At 51.2% G+C, this 16,474-nt stretch overlaps 1 protein-coding gene across 2 annotated transcripts; it reads right to left on the bottom strand.

Moving 5' to 3' along the window:
* Positions 1 to 251: 251 nt before the first annotated feature.
* Positions 252 to 16,170, bottom strand: MTHFSD (methenyltetrahydrofolate synthetase domain containing). Of its 2 annotated transcripts, none has more exons than XM_079723778.1 (7): positions 16,072 to 16,170; positions 15,393 to 15,506; positions 13,087 to 13,200; positions 10,250 to 10,340; positions 7,174 to 7,286; positions 6,795 to 6,920; positions 252 to 1,025 (listed from the first exon to the last, which is right to left on the bottom strand). In XM_079723778.1, exons 1-7 carry the CDS (start codon positions 16,132 to 16,134, stop codon positions 549 to 551), a joined length of 1,098 nt encoding a protein of 365 aa, XP_079579904.1. In that variant the 5' UTR covers positions 16,135 to 16,170; the 3' UTR covers positions 252 to 548. The 2 variants fall into 2 exon arrangements, with proteins under 2 accessions (XP_079579904.1, XP_079579903.1); XM_079723777.1 differs by lacking the exon at positions 15,393 to 15,506 and adding an exon at positions 15,247 to 15,360.
* Positions 16,171 to 16,474: the final 304 nt, after the last annotated feature.

The following is a 16,474-nucleotide window of genomic DNA, read 5'->3' as shown; positions in this document are numbered from 1 at the left end:
TTGGCCTCCATCTCCGACACCACGACTGAGATGTGACAAGCAGTCTGTACCCAGGGGGCTGAACCACCTGGCTTCTGCGAGCTGAACGCATCTTTTCCCTTCTAGCAGTGCCAGGCCAAGGAGCCAGGAACACAAGGATGTCTTCTGGTTCTGAGCCGCCATGCCTCTGCATCTGGTCCTCTGTCCACCTTCTCTTAATCCCCCACGCCTCTCAAGTTCAAAACACAGACTCCCCTAAATTGCAGTCAGCATTTACTCCTACTTGTTTATTGCCCACTCAGTCCCCTAAACCAAGACACCAGCAGGGCTGAGACATGCAGCAGGCTGAAGGACCAGGATAAGCCAAAGCCTGAACATGGACCTTTCTGCCTTCAGAAGACGGGAAGTGTATTACAGCCGACTTCCCTGCTCCTCAGGAGACACCAGGCGGCAACTGAAGCTCTGACTTCCTGGAGAGGACTGAACTGAAAGCAGCTCGTGCAGCAAAGCTCCACCACATCCCGCTGTGCTGGGCTCTGAAGTTCGCCGGGGGCCGGAGCGGGATGTTGTCACGGGTCAGGGTGCGGCTCTCCAGCGCGGCTGCCCACCGGGCCGCTGGCCCCCCGATGCCTGGCCAGCGCCACCCTCGCTGTGCTGGCGCCCAGACAGAAGCCCTGCAAGCGGGGGATGGCCTGCCAGGCCTCGGCCGGGTCCCGGCGGTGGAGGAAGGCCCTGCGCTGCGGCCCCTGCCAAGTGAGCCGTGAGGGCGCCGCGCCCCGTGCGCTGAGGGCTCGCTTCAGCTCACTCACCCGGGCGTCCCGGGGGAGGTTCCCGACGTAAACAGTGCTGGACGGCACATCCTCCCCCTGCAAGGAGCCCGATTCCAGCGAGGGCAGCTCCCGCGGGCTTCTGACGGTGCTCAGGGCGGCCCGGGCACCCGGCAGGCTCTGGTGTTTATCCTGAAGGGCGACGTCCTTCCCGGCCTGCCCCTCTCGGCAGCGCAGGCTTCTGAGGACTGGCATCTTCCCCATCATCTCACAGCTAATCTGAAAAAGCAAGGCAGTTCCAGCTACTCTTGAGGCGTCCAAAAGGGACCATGACTTGGTCACAAGGGAGGAGAAATCAGTCACTCAGGGGCCTCCTGCCCCACATGCTCGTGGAAGCCTCCGTCCACTCAGGCCAGCCATCTCCATCTGCCACTCTGCGTCTGCCAGACAGGCCGTGGCCGCTGGCAGGAACCGGGCGGCTTTCTCCATTTTCCTGGCGGCCCAGAAGGCAGACAACCAAGGCTTCCTACGCAGAAGGCGAAGAGCTAGGGACTTCCCTGGCGGTCGGTCCAGTGGCTGGGACTCTGCCTTCCAAGGCAGGGGGTGTGGATCTGACATGCCTCACCGCCAAAAAACCAAAACATAAAAGAGAAGCAATATTGTAACAAATTCAATAAAGACTTTAAGTTCACATCAAAAAAAAAATCTTAAAAGAAACAAGAAGGGGAGGAGCTAAGATCACTGGTCTGAGGGTTAAAGGGTCACAAAGGGCAACCGCCCTGGCGACCCTGGGATAATGGGGTGGTTTCTGCTTCCACACCCGTCTCCTCCCCAACCTACGCCTTTGGGTGGGATGAGGTCTTTAATGGGGCCGTGGGGATCTCCTTCTCAGCCTCCCCCCACCCCCCACCCCCCACCTCGCACCCCTTAATTGAGGGCCAAACCCATCCAGACCTCTGGGAAAAAGCACAGACAAGGCGAATGTGAAACAGAATGCTACATAGAGAACACTTTCTAGCAAAGGGTGATCAGGCTACAAAATAACGAATCCCACACACAATGTTACATCTCAAAGAGAAAGACTTTTACACAAAGGACACTTTTGGCTTTTTGGTCAAATGGATCAGCAAGTATTTCCTGAGCACCCATAGCGATGGAGGTGACAGAAGAGCCCCAATACTCGAGGGGAAGCCTGAACAGGACACCCATGGCTCCGTCCTGTGGCGCAGGGGGCACTGGGGGCTGAGCCCGGGGCAGAGTGGTTCATGTCTCTTAAGGAATCCCAAGGCAGAAATGAAACAGAAAGCCATGCTTAGTTCTTTTCAATAATTCATTCTTTAGAGATGCTTTCTGTCTTCTGTTTGGGGCACAAAGCATGTAAATGATCAGTCACCAAGGGAATTCCCTGGCAGTCCAGTGGTTAGGACTCCATGATTTCACTGCTGAGGGCATGGGTTCAATCCCTGGTTGGGGAACTAAGATCCCACAAAGCTGTGCAGCGTGGCCGGAAAAAAAAAAAAAAATCAGTCACCAGGAGGCAAGCAATGGTCCAAACACGGGCTTCCCACAGATGTGGGTACATGAGAACACAGATCAGCACACAAGGTGGACAGCTATAATTTTTCTACAAAAATAGTTCAACTAGTACCAGTGTTCTCAATATATTCAGAATCCTATGTAACTTAGGGCAATGGTTCTTATCCTTGTCAGGGTGTCAGGGACCCTGAAGAGAAGCTGGGGTTCCCTCCCAAGGGCTCTGCCACAATTCTCTGTACAATTTCCCAGGTTCTGTTCATGGACCTACAAACCGCAAGAGGCACACGGGTCCCAGGTTGAGAATCAATGGATTAGAATAAGATGTAAAGAAACACAAACACCTAAGCACGGCAAGTATCTTCTCACAGACCTACAGGCTCCTAATCCTCATCAATTTTGTCCTGGTTCTCTCTCCCAGCGCTATGCAGACGATGCTCTCCACCGCAGCAAAGCCTTGCCTGGGGGTCAGAGCCCTCCCCAGCCAGATGCTGCCCTTGTCCCCGGCACAGCCAAGTCAGGAGCCTTGCGGGGGGCACCCGACCACTCGGGTCTTCAGAACAGAGCACACTCTTAGCGCAAAGAAAAACTCCCTCCTTCTCATGTTTCCCATTGTTGAGATACAAAAACAAAAACCATGTCTATGCCACCGAGACACCCACAAGATGGAGCCACTCTTCCTGATCAAAGGGGATCTGCCTCCACTTGACCCTCTGCCATCTCCTGAACTGACTCATCAGAAGGTGGTTAAACTCACAGACCAGTCCTCCAGAGGCTCCGGTTCCCAAAGAATCCCAAAGACAATGCGAGTCTGGCCAACCCAACTCCCTGCCACGTCCCTCTTCTGCCTTCTTAAGGAGGTCAGATTCTTGCATTCTTTCAAAGTATCTAGGAGTAAATTTAAACTGGTCATAATTAGATTCTTGGGGATTTCTTAAGTGACTGGATCTCACATTGAGAAAGAATGATCAAATTTAAAACTGTAATTACAATCAGAGTAAAAGTGTGACTATGTCCTTGTACGAGAGAACTAAACGTTACCCCAGTCCAAGCACCAGCAGCGAGAGCCACCAGGCCACATCTCCTGGGAAACACCGTGCGTCCGCTGGGCCCACTGTGGCCAGATGAGCACCCCTGAAGTGCCCAGTGGACCCACAGGGCTGCCTCAGGCAGAGGTGCATGTTCTCAGGAAGCCTGACCCACGGGGTGAGGCTCCACGCTCAGGCAGCAGAAATCCACCCTAAAACGTGTGTGAAGCAAACACGCATCCTTCTGTGCACGTCCCCGGGAGCTACCTGATCCCAAGCTGGCGCACATACAAACTGCAATCAGCTGCAGGATAAGGAAAGCCTTCCAGCACACACTGTGAACTGAGTCCACAGCACCGCCACGCTGGCACACACCAAGGGATCTTTGGAAACGGAAACACAGAAATGCGAGGCTTTTACGTAAAACTGCTCGTCCTGAGAGAGGTATGTTCTTTGGAAGAACAAAGCCCAGTGTCAGCTCCCTCTCCACGCCACTCCCACCCCGTGTGCTCTAAAGGACAGAGCTCCCTGACCATGAGGGGGTCTTTGCCACTTTCCCAGCCATTTGCCACCTATGTGCTCCGCATGGGATGGCGTAGGTTGATGGTGGCTCTGCAGCCGACAGGCTTCTGAGAGCCCAGTGGACGGGCTGGACACCCACACGGGACCCACAGTGCTGCTCTCTATTTTTCCTGGCTGGCAATTAGGAACATTTGTTAGGTTTTGTCTATTTTCCATGTGAAATGAAAGATTTTGCTTGTTAATCAAGCAAAAAAATGTATGCCCTTCTGTAACTAATCATACCATTTAAAAAGCAAGTATAAAGCAAAATTGATTTTTTCTGTACGCTACAATCACTTTTTGCTGAAGCATGCAGATGGCAGTCGTTCATAAATATATGTTCCCTTTAGAGATTAAATTAAACCTGTCCCCTAGAAATGCTCGCTACGTCCAATACAATCAGAAATCTGACTCTCGAGGCGTCTGCTGCCAACCCAAGAAGAAGACACTCGGCTCTAACCTCCCTCCACCACACGCTGGGGTTACGCTCTGGGATAAATTGCTTTTCTTTCTGGTTCTCACTTCACTTGACCAGAAGATAAGGTGCTTGGGAGGGATGATGTCATTCTATAATGCCAGGATGTGCTGGAGCAGCTGCCAGCAAAGTTAAACAGAAACATTGGAAGTATTTCTAATGAGAACTACAACTTCCATAAAAACCACGTTAGTCCCTTGCAAGACTTAGAAGGTGGGTAGAGGAGACCCACTGTCCGAAGTGGCTGGAGCTGGAAACAGAGTCCATATCAGATCAGTCTATTGGCTGGGGCAGTACTCACATTTCTTGAGAAGTTGGAGCAAAGGCTGGAAAATCAAATGCTGTACAGTCTTTGTGTATTAAGAATGATTTAAAAAAAAAAAAGCATCACATTTTGAACCTATTTCAAACCATTTCATCTGGGAGGGCTACAGTGTTTAGAAGAAAAAGGGGATTCCAGATATTCCAATGATAAAGACAAGAGGCAAATTCCTAGAGTCTGATCCCTACATGACGAGTCTATGGGTAGAGCATCACAGAAGGATTTACCGGTATGTGCCTAACAAAGAGCCAACCTGAAACAGTACTATAACCCAGCACTGAACTGCCCCTACCACCTCCTCAAATCTTCAGTGGAGGGCTTCCCTGGTGGCGCAGTGGTTGGGAGTCCGCCTGCTGATGCAGGGGACACGGGTTCGTGCCCCGGTCCAGGAAGATCCCACAGGCCGCGGAGCGGCTAGGCCTGTGAGCCATGGCTGCTGAGCCTGCGCGTCCAGAGCCTGTGCTCCGCAACGGGGGAGGCCACAACAGCGGGAGGCCTGCGTACCGCAAAAAAAAAAAAAAATCTTCAGTGGCATTAGGGACTTTGTCCCCAAAGTCAATGAAAACGCACTCTGGCTGCACACATAGCGAGGCCAAGACAGAAACCCCAGGGGCTGGAGAGAGTCCTTGCCTTCACAGGACCCATCCCTCTGCACTGTAGAACTGAGAACACAGGACCCAAAATAAGAAATGGCCTTTTACAAGCTAGGGATTCTTGCCAAGGCCTCACTAACGATTAGCATCCTTCGGGAAGAGGATGAATAAGCCAACGTCCCGATGAGCAGGCTGAGATGTCTCAGGAAGCTGTGGTTGAATTTGGTTTCCCTTCATCTCAGAGGGATTATATTCATCTAACACAACTGATAACCTAATTTGTTGCTTTCTTTATATTTTTCTTGTTAAAATCTGCAGACTGTAACCACGGCTATTCTCCAAGGCAACCAACTCTCTCTCCCTGGAGAGGCCCCCAGAATCCTCCCAGCCTGCGCTGCAGCTGGCCCTCAGCTATGAAGTGCTGGCCCCAGGGCACCTGCAGCCTCGCTGTGGCCGCCCCCGTGATGTATCCTCCCCAGACCGTGTGCTCACCTCTGAGCACAGCCACCTCACTCCCACGGCCTGTATGTCAGTCGCCATTCAAAGGGAGGCTGTGGGCCTGAATTCTGGGGAGCCCTAAGTTCTAAATGTCCTGAGGGACGTTTTAATAGTCATGAAGGATGCTGCGGCCTTCTCCCTGGTGTTCAGGGTGCACGTGGACGGTCCCACACCCCATCTCAGGGTCTCACGTGCTCCCCTCTGCTGTCCTCGGGGGCTATCCTGGCAGGAGCACAGGTATCTGTGGGGAAGCCCTCAGGGTGCAGTGACAGCACAGGGCTCATCCTCGGAGGTGGATGCTGCTGATTCCCACGCCCACAGGAAGGAGGCCTGAAGCTCTGGATGACTCAGGTTTAAGGAATGTGAAACATGGACAAACATGCTAATTTGACCAAGAGTTTCAATCCAAATAGAGCATAACTTCTCCAGTTTTCTCAGTAATTCTGGCTATTGACCAGCAGATGGCATCATAACCTACAGGTTGGCTTCTGGGGTCAAACTCCAACTGCAGACCACTCTGCGATACAAGCCACTGCCTGTTCTGGGGATGAAAGTCACCATGGCATCAGCTTACGAAGGCTTTGGGTACTGCCTCCTACCCAATTCAGTTCTGCATGGAGATGCAGACGGCAGTAAGAAAATCTGGGTTTGCAAAAGCAAAGACTGATGCTTAGGACGATGCAGAGCTGCGACGGCAGAAGACAGCTCTCAGGAGTGAAAGCCAGCTGGCAAACAGACTCAAGGCATCAGCTCCCCTAGTTGAGCTGGTCACTTCCCGCTTCCTACAGCTGCTGTCGTGTAGAGACCTTGAACCCTGCCTGCTCGTCAGAACCAGCAGGTTTTCAAGGCAGGTTCTCCAGCCCATGCTTGGAGACTGTGATTCAGAAGCAGAAATGTTCAGAAACTCATGGGTGACTCTAACGCACAGCCATGCAGGCTTGGGGACAGCTGCCATGCCAGACAGAGAATGCAGGGAAAGAGGAGGTGCCTAGAGGCCACGGGCCGGCGCTGGCCGCGCTCCACACCACGGCGACCCACCTTGGACCACACAATTCCTGCTGGCTTGGGGCGCTCACACCCCGTGGTGATGACTCGAGTTGGAGTGAGAATATAGTCCACGGTGAGGTCGTGATCCTCGAGGAGGGTTTCAGGTATGTCGACAACCTGGTCAAACAGAAGCGGGTGAAGGAGCTGACAGGGATACGGCCCCAGCTGTGTTCGCTGCACCACTGGGTGGAAGTATGATGTCCCCCAAACCCGTCATGGGCAAGGCCGAGCTGCTGCACCAAGCGAACCCAGCCTGGCTGAGCGACGCCATGCCCGACACGGCAGGGAGTGGAGGCAGAGACCCTGCCCTGCCCCACCCTGCGCTCTCAGTGGGCAGGAGTAGCTCTGCTGGCCTGTTCCCAGGAAGCACCTGGCAGTCGTGGACGATGGTGACCACTGGCGTCTCCTGGCTGACCGCTCCCATCGACACCATCATGGCGTATTCAAGGTCGGCATAACCTTCTCCCTTCCCAATTCTCCAGCCTAAGAACAACGCAGAGAATCAATGTCTCCATGGGGTCTGGGGAACCACGCAGGATTACGTTTCTCATCGTGGACTCAGAGGAGTTACAGAGGAAGAGCCACACTAAGTGGGTACAGTGGTTAACACACAGTGAAGTGAGCTTGGAGCCTTTTAAACACAGAAACCTCTCCTTTACCAAGGAAACTGAGCTTGCATTTATGTGAGCTTTATGTTTACGTTTAAAAGTAGTGAAACAGTAGTTTTTAAAAACACTAAGAACAAATTCCTACTAAAGGCAAATCTTTTTCATCATGGAGGGAAAGCAGAAAGTCTAAATCAGGGACATGGCTGTGAGACAGCACAGCCTTGCCTTGTAAAAGCACTAAGGACTCGCCCAGCGCAGCCCCACAGCTTGGAAGGAGGCGGTTTAAGCAGCACTAGTGCTATTTTGCAAATTCACAAATGCGGCACAAGAAAAGCATTCATCATCTGAAGCTGAAGGACAAGCTAAGCAGGAGAAAAGAACGCAGGACGGCGGACAGTGGACGTTAGCACGCTGCCGGCTACCAGCCGAGTCCAGTCACTCTCCTCGGTAGGACGCCCAGGCCAGCCCGGAGCTCTGACTTCTCTGTGACGTCAGCATCACCGCCAAGCGTGGAAGCGCCATCACTCACGCGTCCTTTAAGATTCAGACCTGACTGAGCTACTTCTACAATGAAAAGCCTTCAACCGTGCACGCAAAGCAGCAAGAGAAAGACAATTCAATAGCAGAACAGCAAAGGGTACAAAGAGTCCAGAGAGAGACAGGCGGACGGACAGTGAACACAGGAGAAACGTTCAAGCTCACCCAAATCAGATGCAAATGAAGAGGCAACTCAAATACCACTGTTCACTCTCAGACACAAAACCTGAGGTGGGATAATTCTAGTTACTAACAGGAGAAGAGGGAGAGAGGCGAGCAGATGGTGTGGGGATGTGACGTGGGCACACTTCCTGGTGGGTAATTTGGCGACATCCATCAGGATTTAAAAACCCTTTGGTCCGGCAATTCCTCTCCTAGGAATCATCCCACGGATGGTCCTCAAAGGTACCCCTAGAGCATACGATAAGACTACACCTCACTCTGGCGCTATTTGCAAGGGAAAGACCGAAACAAACACTGGAGATAACTTAAATGTGTATCAGTCAGGGCTGATGAACAGGAGGCTGACCTCTGTGCTGACGGGCAGAGCCCTTGGAGAGGCAGACGCAGCAGCAGCAGGGCACAGAGCACCGTCAGTGCGGAGACAGAACCAGGATGAACATGCAGCCCACACACAGAACACTCGAGATGCCTGTATCTCACACCACAAAAGCTGATACTTCTGTGGGCATCAGGGGACAGGCAGAGGGAAAGTGGCCAGGCAATGCTTTCTGTGCTATCCACATTTTTTAAACACATGCATGGTGATTTTGTTGTTTTAATTAGGGGGTTATCTAAACAATGACAGTTACAAAACATTGTTTTCTTTTTTCATACATCCCGAACTAAAAAAGAAAACTCCTGACGTCCTTTTAAAAGAAGAAATCTTTGCTAACTTCCCACTGCCAAAAGAGTACAGCCCAGTTCCCGGCATCTGGCCTCCGGTCTCTGGAAGGACAGCCCCGGACACCAGAGGGCCGTGCTACTTGACCACGGCACTCCCTCTCCCTGTCCTGCCCCGCCTGCCTCGAACACACCCGGCACACAGGAGCCAACCCTGAGGCCTCCTCTGAGGTCACCCTGCTCCAAGCTGGCGAGTCCCTCCTCTGAGCCCGCCTACGCCCACCCCGGCTTCTGTTTCCAGCACTGAGCGCGTCGTATTGTAGTTCAGCTCTCATGTCTGCTCCTCCCACCCACCGAGGACCCAAAGCAGAGCCCACTCAGTGCCGGCCTGGCACGTGGCACACAGTGGGCACATGTGTGCTCATGTGTACCCGTCCCTGAGGACACAGGTAAAGCATCTGTAACTGTGAATACACGGAAAACAGGGAATAAAGACCTGTAACATCTCACTCCTAAGCATCTCACACAGGAGCTCAGAGCAGGAGCCGGGAAAAGACTAAGTTCAAGGTGATGGTATTAAAGGCTAACGTTTACAACACGACGCTCAGGGTTCAGAACAAATGATTAGAGCACTGCTCGCCAACTGTTCATTCAGAACCTCTACTGAAGGAAGGACTTGGCTTTGGCCGATGAACTTCCAAAGGGAGATCTGAGGATGAGCATCTCAGGACACTCTCCTGCCGGGCGGGGAGGAGAAGGCTCTCCTAGTGAGGTGGGGGGGTCCCGATCACACCACACAAGCGCAGCCCTGCAACGTGCTCACCCTGCCGCAGAACCAGCAGCTCCTTTCCAACAGCGCCCAGCTGGGCCTGGGGCCGAGCAGGGCAGAGAGGCAGAGGCCCCAGGGAACCCCCGAGACGAGGCCTGAGGGTGGCTCAGCCCAGGGCAGAGGCTGGCAGGCTGACCCACCCTGTCCCTGCTCACAGGCTTGCGGGCTGAAGCTCCAGGCCCCAGAGGCAGGCTCAGGACACCCCGCACTGTCCAGGAGGCTGCTGCTTCACCACAAAAAAAAGCTTCAGAACCCAACGTTTCTCCACTTACTGGAGGCTCTCCAAAACCAACTATTTACTGACGCACTGCAAATAAATTCAGCTCTAGTTCCAGTTAACTTAAGAACAGAGGGGAAATCTTTCACCACCTGAAGAGAGATTATCTCACTTTATTTTTCCTGTTATGAAAAGTGAAAATGCTGTAAAGGTGTTGAGTGGGGCTGAGAGTGGGAGGGACCGAGTTAATTCTTCAAAATGAGTGATAGATGCAGTGGTTATGCAGGCCAGGCACGCGTCCAGAAAGCTAATATTACTCACCATCAATGTCTGAAAGGCGACCGGAGCGCTGGAGGAACATCAGGCTGCAGGGTAAGTGGTCACATCCGAGAGTTTCTGTTCTTAATCTTACCTTTTTCAGAAACAGCCACGGACCCCACCACCACTAAGTCCACAAGGACCCTGGAATCCAAGCCCACGGGAGTGCTGTAGTTCCTCACGCCCTGCGGACAGACACGCGGCCTGAGAGCTCCCTGGCAGAGAGGCCACCCGTCTCATAACCCACGGGCAGGTGCACTCAGGGTCTGAACAACCTCCCGAGGGAAGCAAGCACGCGCACCATCCCACAGCAAACACGCAGCATCACGGAAGCGGCAGCTCAGGAAAACCATGGATCAGAACCATTTTAAGACTTCCCCACAATTCTTCCCCAGGAAAGACATCAGGAGGAACTGATAGCACAATGACTAGGATATTCATTTCATAATATTCAACAAATCATTTTCCTCCAAGAGGCAGGAGAGCACAGTGATTAGAATACAGGCTCGGGAGTCACAAGGAACTGGGTCCAGATCCCTCTCCTCTGTGGCCGCAACAGGAGGAAACTCTCTGAGTTTCAGTCTCTTCCTCTGTAAGACAGGGACACCAGCCCTGCCTCGTCCGACATGTTGGAATGAAATGACAGAGCGCAGGTAAAGCGTCTAGCACGTAGGACATGGCCACTAAGCGTGTGTGACATATTAACTCACTGTGAAACACTGGAGGCCTCGCTCTGCGTGAACAGCTGATCACTCCTAACACATTAATTATTCAACCAAAAAGCACCCAAAGCACACCCACTTTCGCTAACTAATGGAGGCCTGTGTGCAAAGCACAGGGAGGTTCCTGTGGCCATGATTCTGACAATGGGAGACAGGGAAATCTCGGAAACTAGAGTAGGATGCTGCACGGCCAAGTACCCGGCAGCAGTGGTCGCTGGATGTGGTACGGTGCCCTGTCGACAAGCACGTGACAAGTCCCTATAGGATCGGTACCATGATTGGGGCCTCCCAACCATCAAACCGCAGTCATCGGCCCGCGGTGCCCCCACTGCGGGAAAGCGTGTCTTCCGTTAAGCTCACAGCGGCCACGCAGGCAGGTCTCTTGCCCACGGCCCATGTCCTCAAGCCTGTTTCAGTGGGCTTGGTGCTTGGCAGCCTTGGGGAGCACGCACCTGCCTGGGGTTTTCTGTGTTGTAACCTGTCAGGCCCCCCCTTCTCTCGGGGGCTCAGCCTCACCTGCTCAGTCTGACCAGACACCGCGTGAGCAACCAGGAGTCACCGTGACTCTCCAAAATCCTGTTCTATTCAACCAAGAGGCACCGGATGGGCAGAGGGACTTATGAGGCAGTTAACAGACCTTTCCGTCTGCCCCCTGGGGTGGTTACCAGAACACTCCTGAGTCAAAGAGTAAATACAAAGACAACGATGGCACACACAGGTGGCTGGGGTGTGACAGTAGCAGGGGGCTGAGGGACAAACTCAGAGTCTTATCTGCCAAGAAGTAAGGCTACATCACAGTCTCCTACAGTGGTATGCACGGTGGCAGCATTTCACCACTAAGCTTTGGCAACCTAAAGAATAATCGTACTAAATTTGCATCTGCATTAGACGTGGCTTTAAGAGTCTCTCCTTTGCCATTTTTCCTCTGCCACAAAGAAAACAAAAATCTTTGGTTTCCTCTACCTGCGCTCTGTCATTCTGAGGTTCAGGGCCCTGGATCTCTGATTTCCATCCGGTATCTCATGATATAACAGAGCCCAAACACAGTTCAATCTGTATGCAAGTTCAGTTGTGAGAGCTGGTCTGGCTTTACCCTGGCCGGGACCAGCCAGTGCTGGCACTTCACAGGGCCTCCTGGCAACGAGCCCCATGTCGGTCACCCTTCAGAGGGGAGTGGGATGCTGTTAAGGGTGACACAGACCACTACACCAGCACCACGGCCATGTCTGATCTGGACCTCAATACGTGGAAAGGGGCTGCTCTTACTGCCCGGAACCTACCAATGATAACAGATCACATTCCCTGCCAGCTCCCGGAAGTATGGGCTCAGATCTGTGGCCACGACCGCCAATGGCAGGGGATCACGGGGTGGGCACTTTGAACACTGACCAGAACCAGGGTTATCTCTTATTTTTCTGCATTTATTTTCCCTTTGTTCTTTGTCCTACATGTATTTTATCATCTTACTTTTTTGATGTGTATGCCACATCAAATTCTCTTTTTGCAATAAGACAGGTTATCAATAAATAACGATAAAGCATTCACGTTTTATGCACTAGACTTAAGTGGAAAATCCCTTTTTAAAAGGAATATCTTGATGCCTTATTTCCTCTTCCCACCAGATTAGGAATCAAGTGACCTGGGGTCAACTCTAGAACTCTGAAAAGTCACCAGATTCTATTTCTTCATCTATAAAATACTAGACAAATTCCATTATAAGGCACTCTAATGTGATATTTACACACTGGTTTTATGGCATCGTGAGGCAGTGAAAAAAATCACATTGCTAAATCACTAAAGCCATTATTACTTTAGCACTTGGTGAGGCAATTTCCAATTGAACATATTTTGGAAATTCTACCGTGTCCCCATTTGCTCTGGTGGCATCTGAGAAAATGCTATAGGGCACTGAACAGCATCAAGAGTTAACACCAGAGGGCGTCAGAGTACCGTCAAATTGGCTTTCCCTTTTCTTTTTTAATGGGGGAATTTACTATTTCTCAGCTCAGTGCAAGAGAAAAACCGAGTTACAGGCAGTTTTTCTGCTTGGCTCCTGTAGTGACAAGACTGCTGAATACTTAACATCACTCTTCATTTGGCTTTGTTAAACACAGATTTCAACTCTGGCGGATTTACACTGTTCTAACTCACCAGAAGTCACGGCTGAGAACGGTTCTTCCCTGTGGCTGGTGTTGCTTCTCAAACTTACCTGAGAGGTGGCACATTTTCTCAAGATGTCTTTAGTTGCTCCGGGGGGTGGTGTGATCTTATTAAACAACCCCGTTCTCAGTCGTGGTGTTGGAACCAACAATGTTTTTTTGCTCTTTTAAAAGAAAAGACAATCAATAAATTACAGAATTTAAGATGGGAAGTTTCTTGTGTATATTTTTAACATTTCAGGAACAGAAGCAAGTTACTATTACCTGCATTTTTGGGTGTGTGCCAAGGAGATGAGTTGTTTTGGAAACCCAAGTGAATAATACAGGGGGCCGATTTTACTTAGAGCAGCTGCACTACCCGCCTCAGAATAAAGGGGCAGGGGGGTTGTAAAACTTGCTGACTCAACTCCACTTGCCATTCAAAATGCTTACAGGTGAAAATGACAATGCAAATCCTGACAAAGTCTGTTCTCATGAAAACTCCAGCCATAACCTTCCTGTGCCTTCTGCTCCCAGCATTAAGCACTATCCAGGTACAGGGATGTTTTATCTTGAAGCTGGCATTACACAGTCACATTAAAAACATTACCCCATCAAGCACTTATATCTAGTTTGCTGCTCAATAAATCACAGTCTGAGAGATCAGTGCTCATTACAATTAGTATTTTATATTGACCTGTGTTGATAACCGTCCTCTTCTATTTAGTTCTCAAATATCTACTGCGAGCCCCAGGGCAGGGGTTTTCAAAGTGGGGGCCCCTGGCCAGCAGCATCAGCAGCCCCTGGACACCTGTCAGAAGTGATCAGAAGCCCTGTGGGGCCCAGCAACCTGCTTTAACAAGCCCACCCGGTAATCCTGATGTGCAAGAAAGTTGGAGAAACAAGGCCCAAGGACACTGCTGCAGATTATACAGGGGTGGGCCATGAGGCAATCATAAAATTTATAAACTCTTCATGTAAAAAATCACATGTTTTACTTTTTGTGCAGGAGATGACAGCCTGAGACCAATAAAAGACCTATAAAAACACAGCTTGGCTTATTTAAATAAAGGTTTTCAACCCCAAGAAGAGTATTTCAGCAGAAGTAACGAGTACGTGCTACTCTCCTTTTGAGTGGGACAGAGGTGGGTGATTTTATTTGTAGTCTCACCCCTTGGCTGTACACCAGAGCGCCCCGGGGAGCTCTGAGAGTCACCAATGTACAGTTCCGCTCGAGCCTGACTCAGAACCGGACACTGCCAAGAGTCTCCAAAGCTCCTCAGGGGTGCTGACTTACAGCCAGTGTGCTCAGGCCCAGGGATCTCAAAGTTCCATCAGGGCGTTTACTATGAATAGGTTCTAGAACCGAATGAAGGTCTGGGGTCAAGCCTGGGAAGCTGTGCCCCTAGGTGTGATCTGCGGCCGTGTGCATCACTATCCTTGCCTGCCGAGGGATGCACTTTCCCACACAGGATGAAAGGCGCCCGCAGATCGAGGATTCTCAGGAGTTGTAGGGAAACTGAGTCGCCACCCGAGGCCTGCTGGCATACAGCAGAATCCCACAGACCCCACACTGCCACACACAGCACTATACTCACTGTAAACGGTGTTTTGTTTCAGCAAAACAACATCAGCCATTACATTAAATGAGTGCTGTTATCTGAATTTTACTGCTTTTATAGTTTTGTTTATATGTAATTTACATGTTTACTTTGGTTTTACAGTCACATAAGATCCTGAGCATTATAATTTATGCCAAGTTTTATGTTTATACTTGTTAAATTATAATAAATTGAAGCAACCCTGGGGGAATTTTTCTTCTTGAAAAGGGGCCTATTATATCTAAGTTAAGAAACACTGTTCTAATTCATATATTTTGGGGACTCATTTGTCAGATCTCTTACTCATGGGTTATCAAGTTTCGAGGAATTACAGTATTACAAATGTAGCAGATGAGGTATATTGTAATCATTCGCTTCTGGAGAGGTACATGAGAATTGGGATGCCTCAAAGTCACGGTTTCTCTTTGCATTCAGAGATGTTCAGGACTTCTGACTGACAGACAACCGAAGAGTCTGGACTGTCCTGGAAAAAACAACTCCAAGGACACAGTCTGCACTGGAGGGAGTCGGGGCACCATCTTCCCAAACGTGGACTGTGCGCATGTGCCAGCCGCCTGGGGAAGGTGGGCCGCTCAGGAGCCAGGGCTCAGGCTCGGGGAATGGGATTACCTGCAGCGCCAGCAGCCGGACGCCTTCCAGCGGTTTATCAGGGTCCACTTTAACTTCCTGCGTTCTGGCAAAAACCTCGAGGTCTTTGATGTTTTGGCAAGCCAGATAAGAGCCCTGGTTAGGCAGATAGACAGAAGTGCACTTACGTTGAGGACGAAGAAGCGGGCATTTTTCTGGGGTGCGTCAGGGTTGACTTTAATAGTTCTGGCCATTTTGAACGCCTGCAAACGTGGGAAATGCTCAGCGGCCTGAGAAGCACCCTGTTTTTAAATGCAAGTGCACGTTACTAAGAGGCCAGCACCCTGGGCCACCCTCAGCCTGATGCTCCAGCATCTCCCTCAGACAGGCGCGGGGGCCGATTCTGAGACCAGGTCCGGGGTCACCCGAGGAATGTCTAAGGAAGCAGCCAGGTAGCAAGGGCTGAGGAGCCGGCCTCGCTGGCTGGGGCTCCCTCTCAGAGCACGTCGCTCCTCAGGAGCCAACTGTGTGAAAAGGCACCACAACAATCGAACGCTTCCAGCCAGGAGAAATATTTCACTCTGTACCAAATGGGGAACAGTAGCCTTAGCACCTCCTCCCAGCAAGATGCGACCCACCCACCAACACTGCACAGAAAGGCAGGAGGTGCTCGAGAGTGAAGGTGAAGTGACATGAAGAAGGACGTCTCAGAGCATAAAACACCCCGGCTGCTGGTTCAGATTTCACACCACTCACTGTTCACTGAGTTCAAACCCACCGTGAAGCAGGAAGGTAACTGTACTACCACTGTTACTCATTTAGGGGTATCCTGCTTTCATTGCGAACGCTCCAGGAGTGCCGCAGTACCTTGAAGTTGGGAATCCTGTGATGAACAGGCCGGGGAAAATCAGCTAAATTCCGCGCCTCCATGTAGTCCCAAATCTGCCCACGAATGTCCTCTTTGGAAACACCTATGGCAGTAAAGGGTGTGACTGATAAAGCCACAGGCAGGAAGCGCACGGTGCAGCAGCCCCAGGGCCCAGCGCCGCCCGCTCCCGCTGCACCCCCAGCTCCGCCCCGCCAGACAGAATCTAGGGCTTCTGATCCCTACGTCGAAAAACTAGGGTCAGTGGTAAGTTTTTACACCTCAATAAACTGCTATAGTCCAGACACAGTGTAAATTCAACGTAACCCTAGTGTTTAATGAAGCTAGTTCTATGAACCTGTAGCGGCGGGAGAACACACACAACCCAAGCCGTGGACCCAAGCA

Source organism: Hyperoodon ampullatus (assembly GCF_949752795.1).
Source record: "Hyperoodon ampullatus genome assembly, chromosome: 18".
Classification (NCBI taxonomy): domain Eukaryota; kingdom Metazoa; phylum Chordata; class Mammalia; order Artiodactyla; family Ziphiidae; genus Hyperoodon; species Hyperoodon ampullatus.
This window is presented reverse-complemented; position numbering and strand designations above follow the sequence as displayed.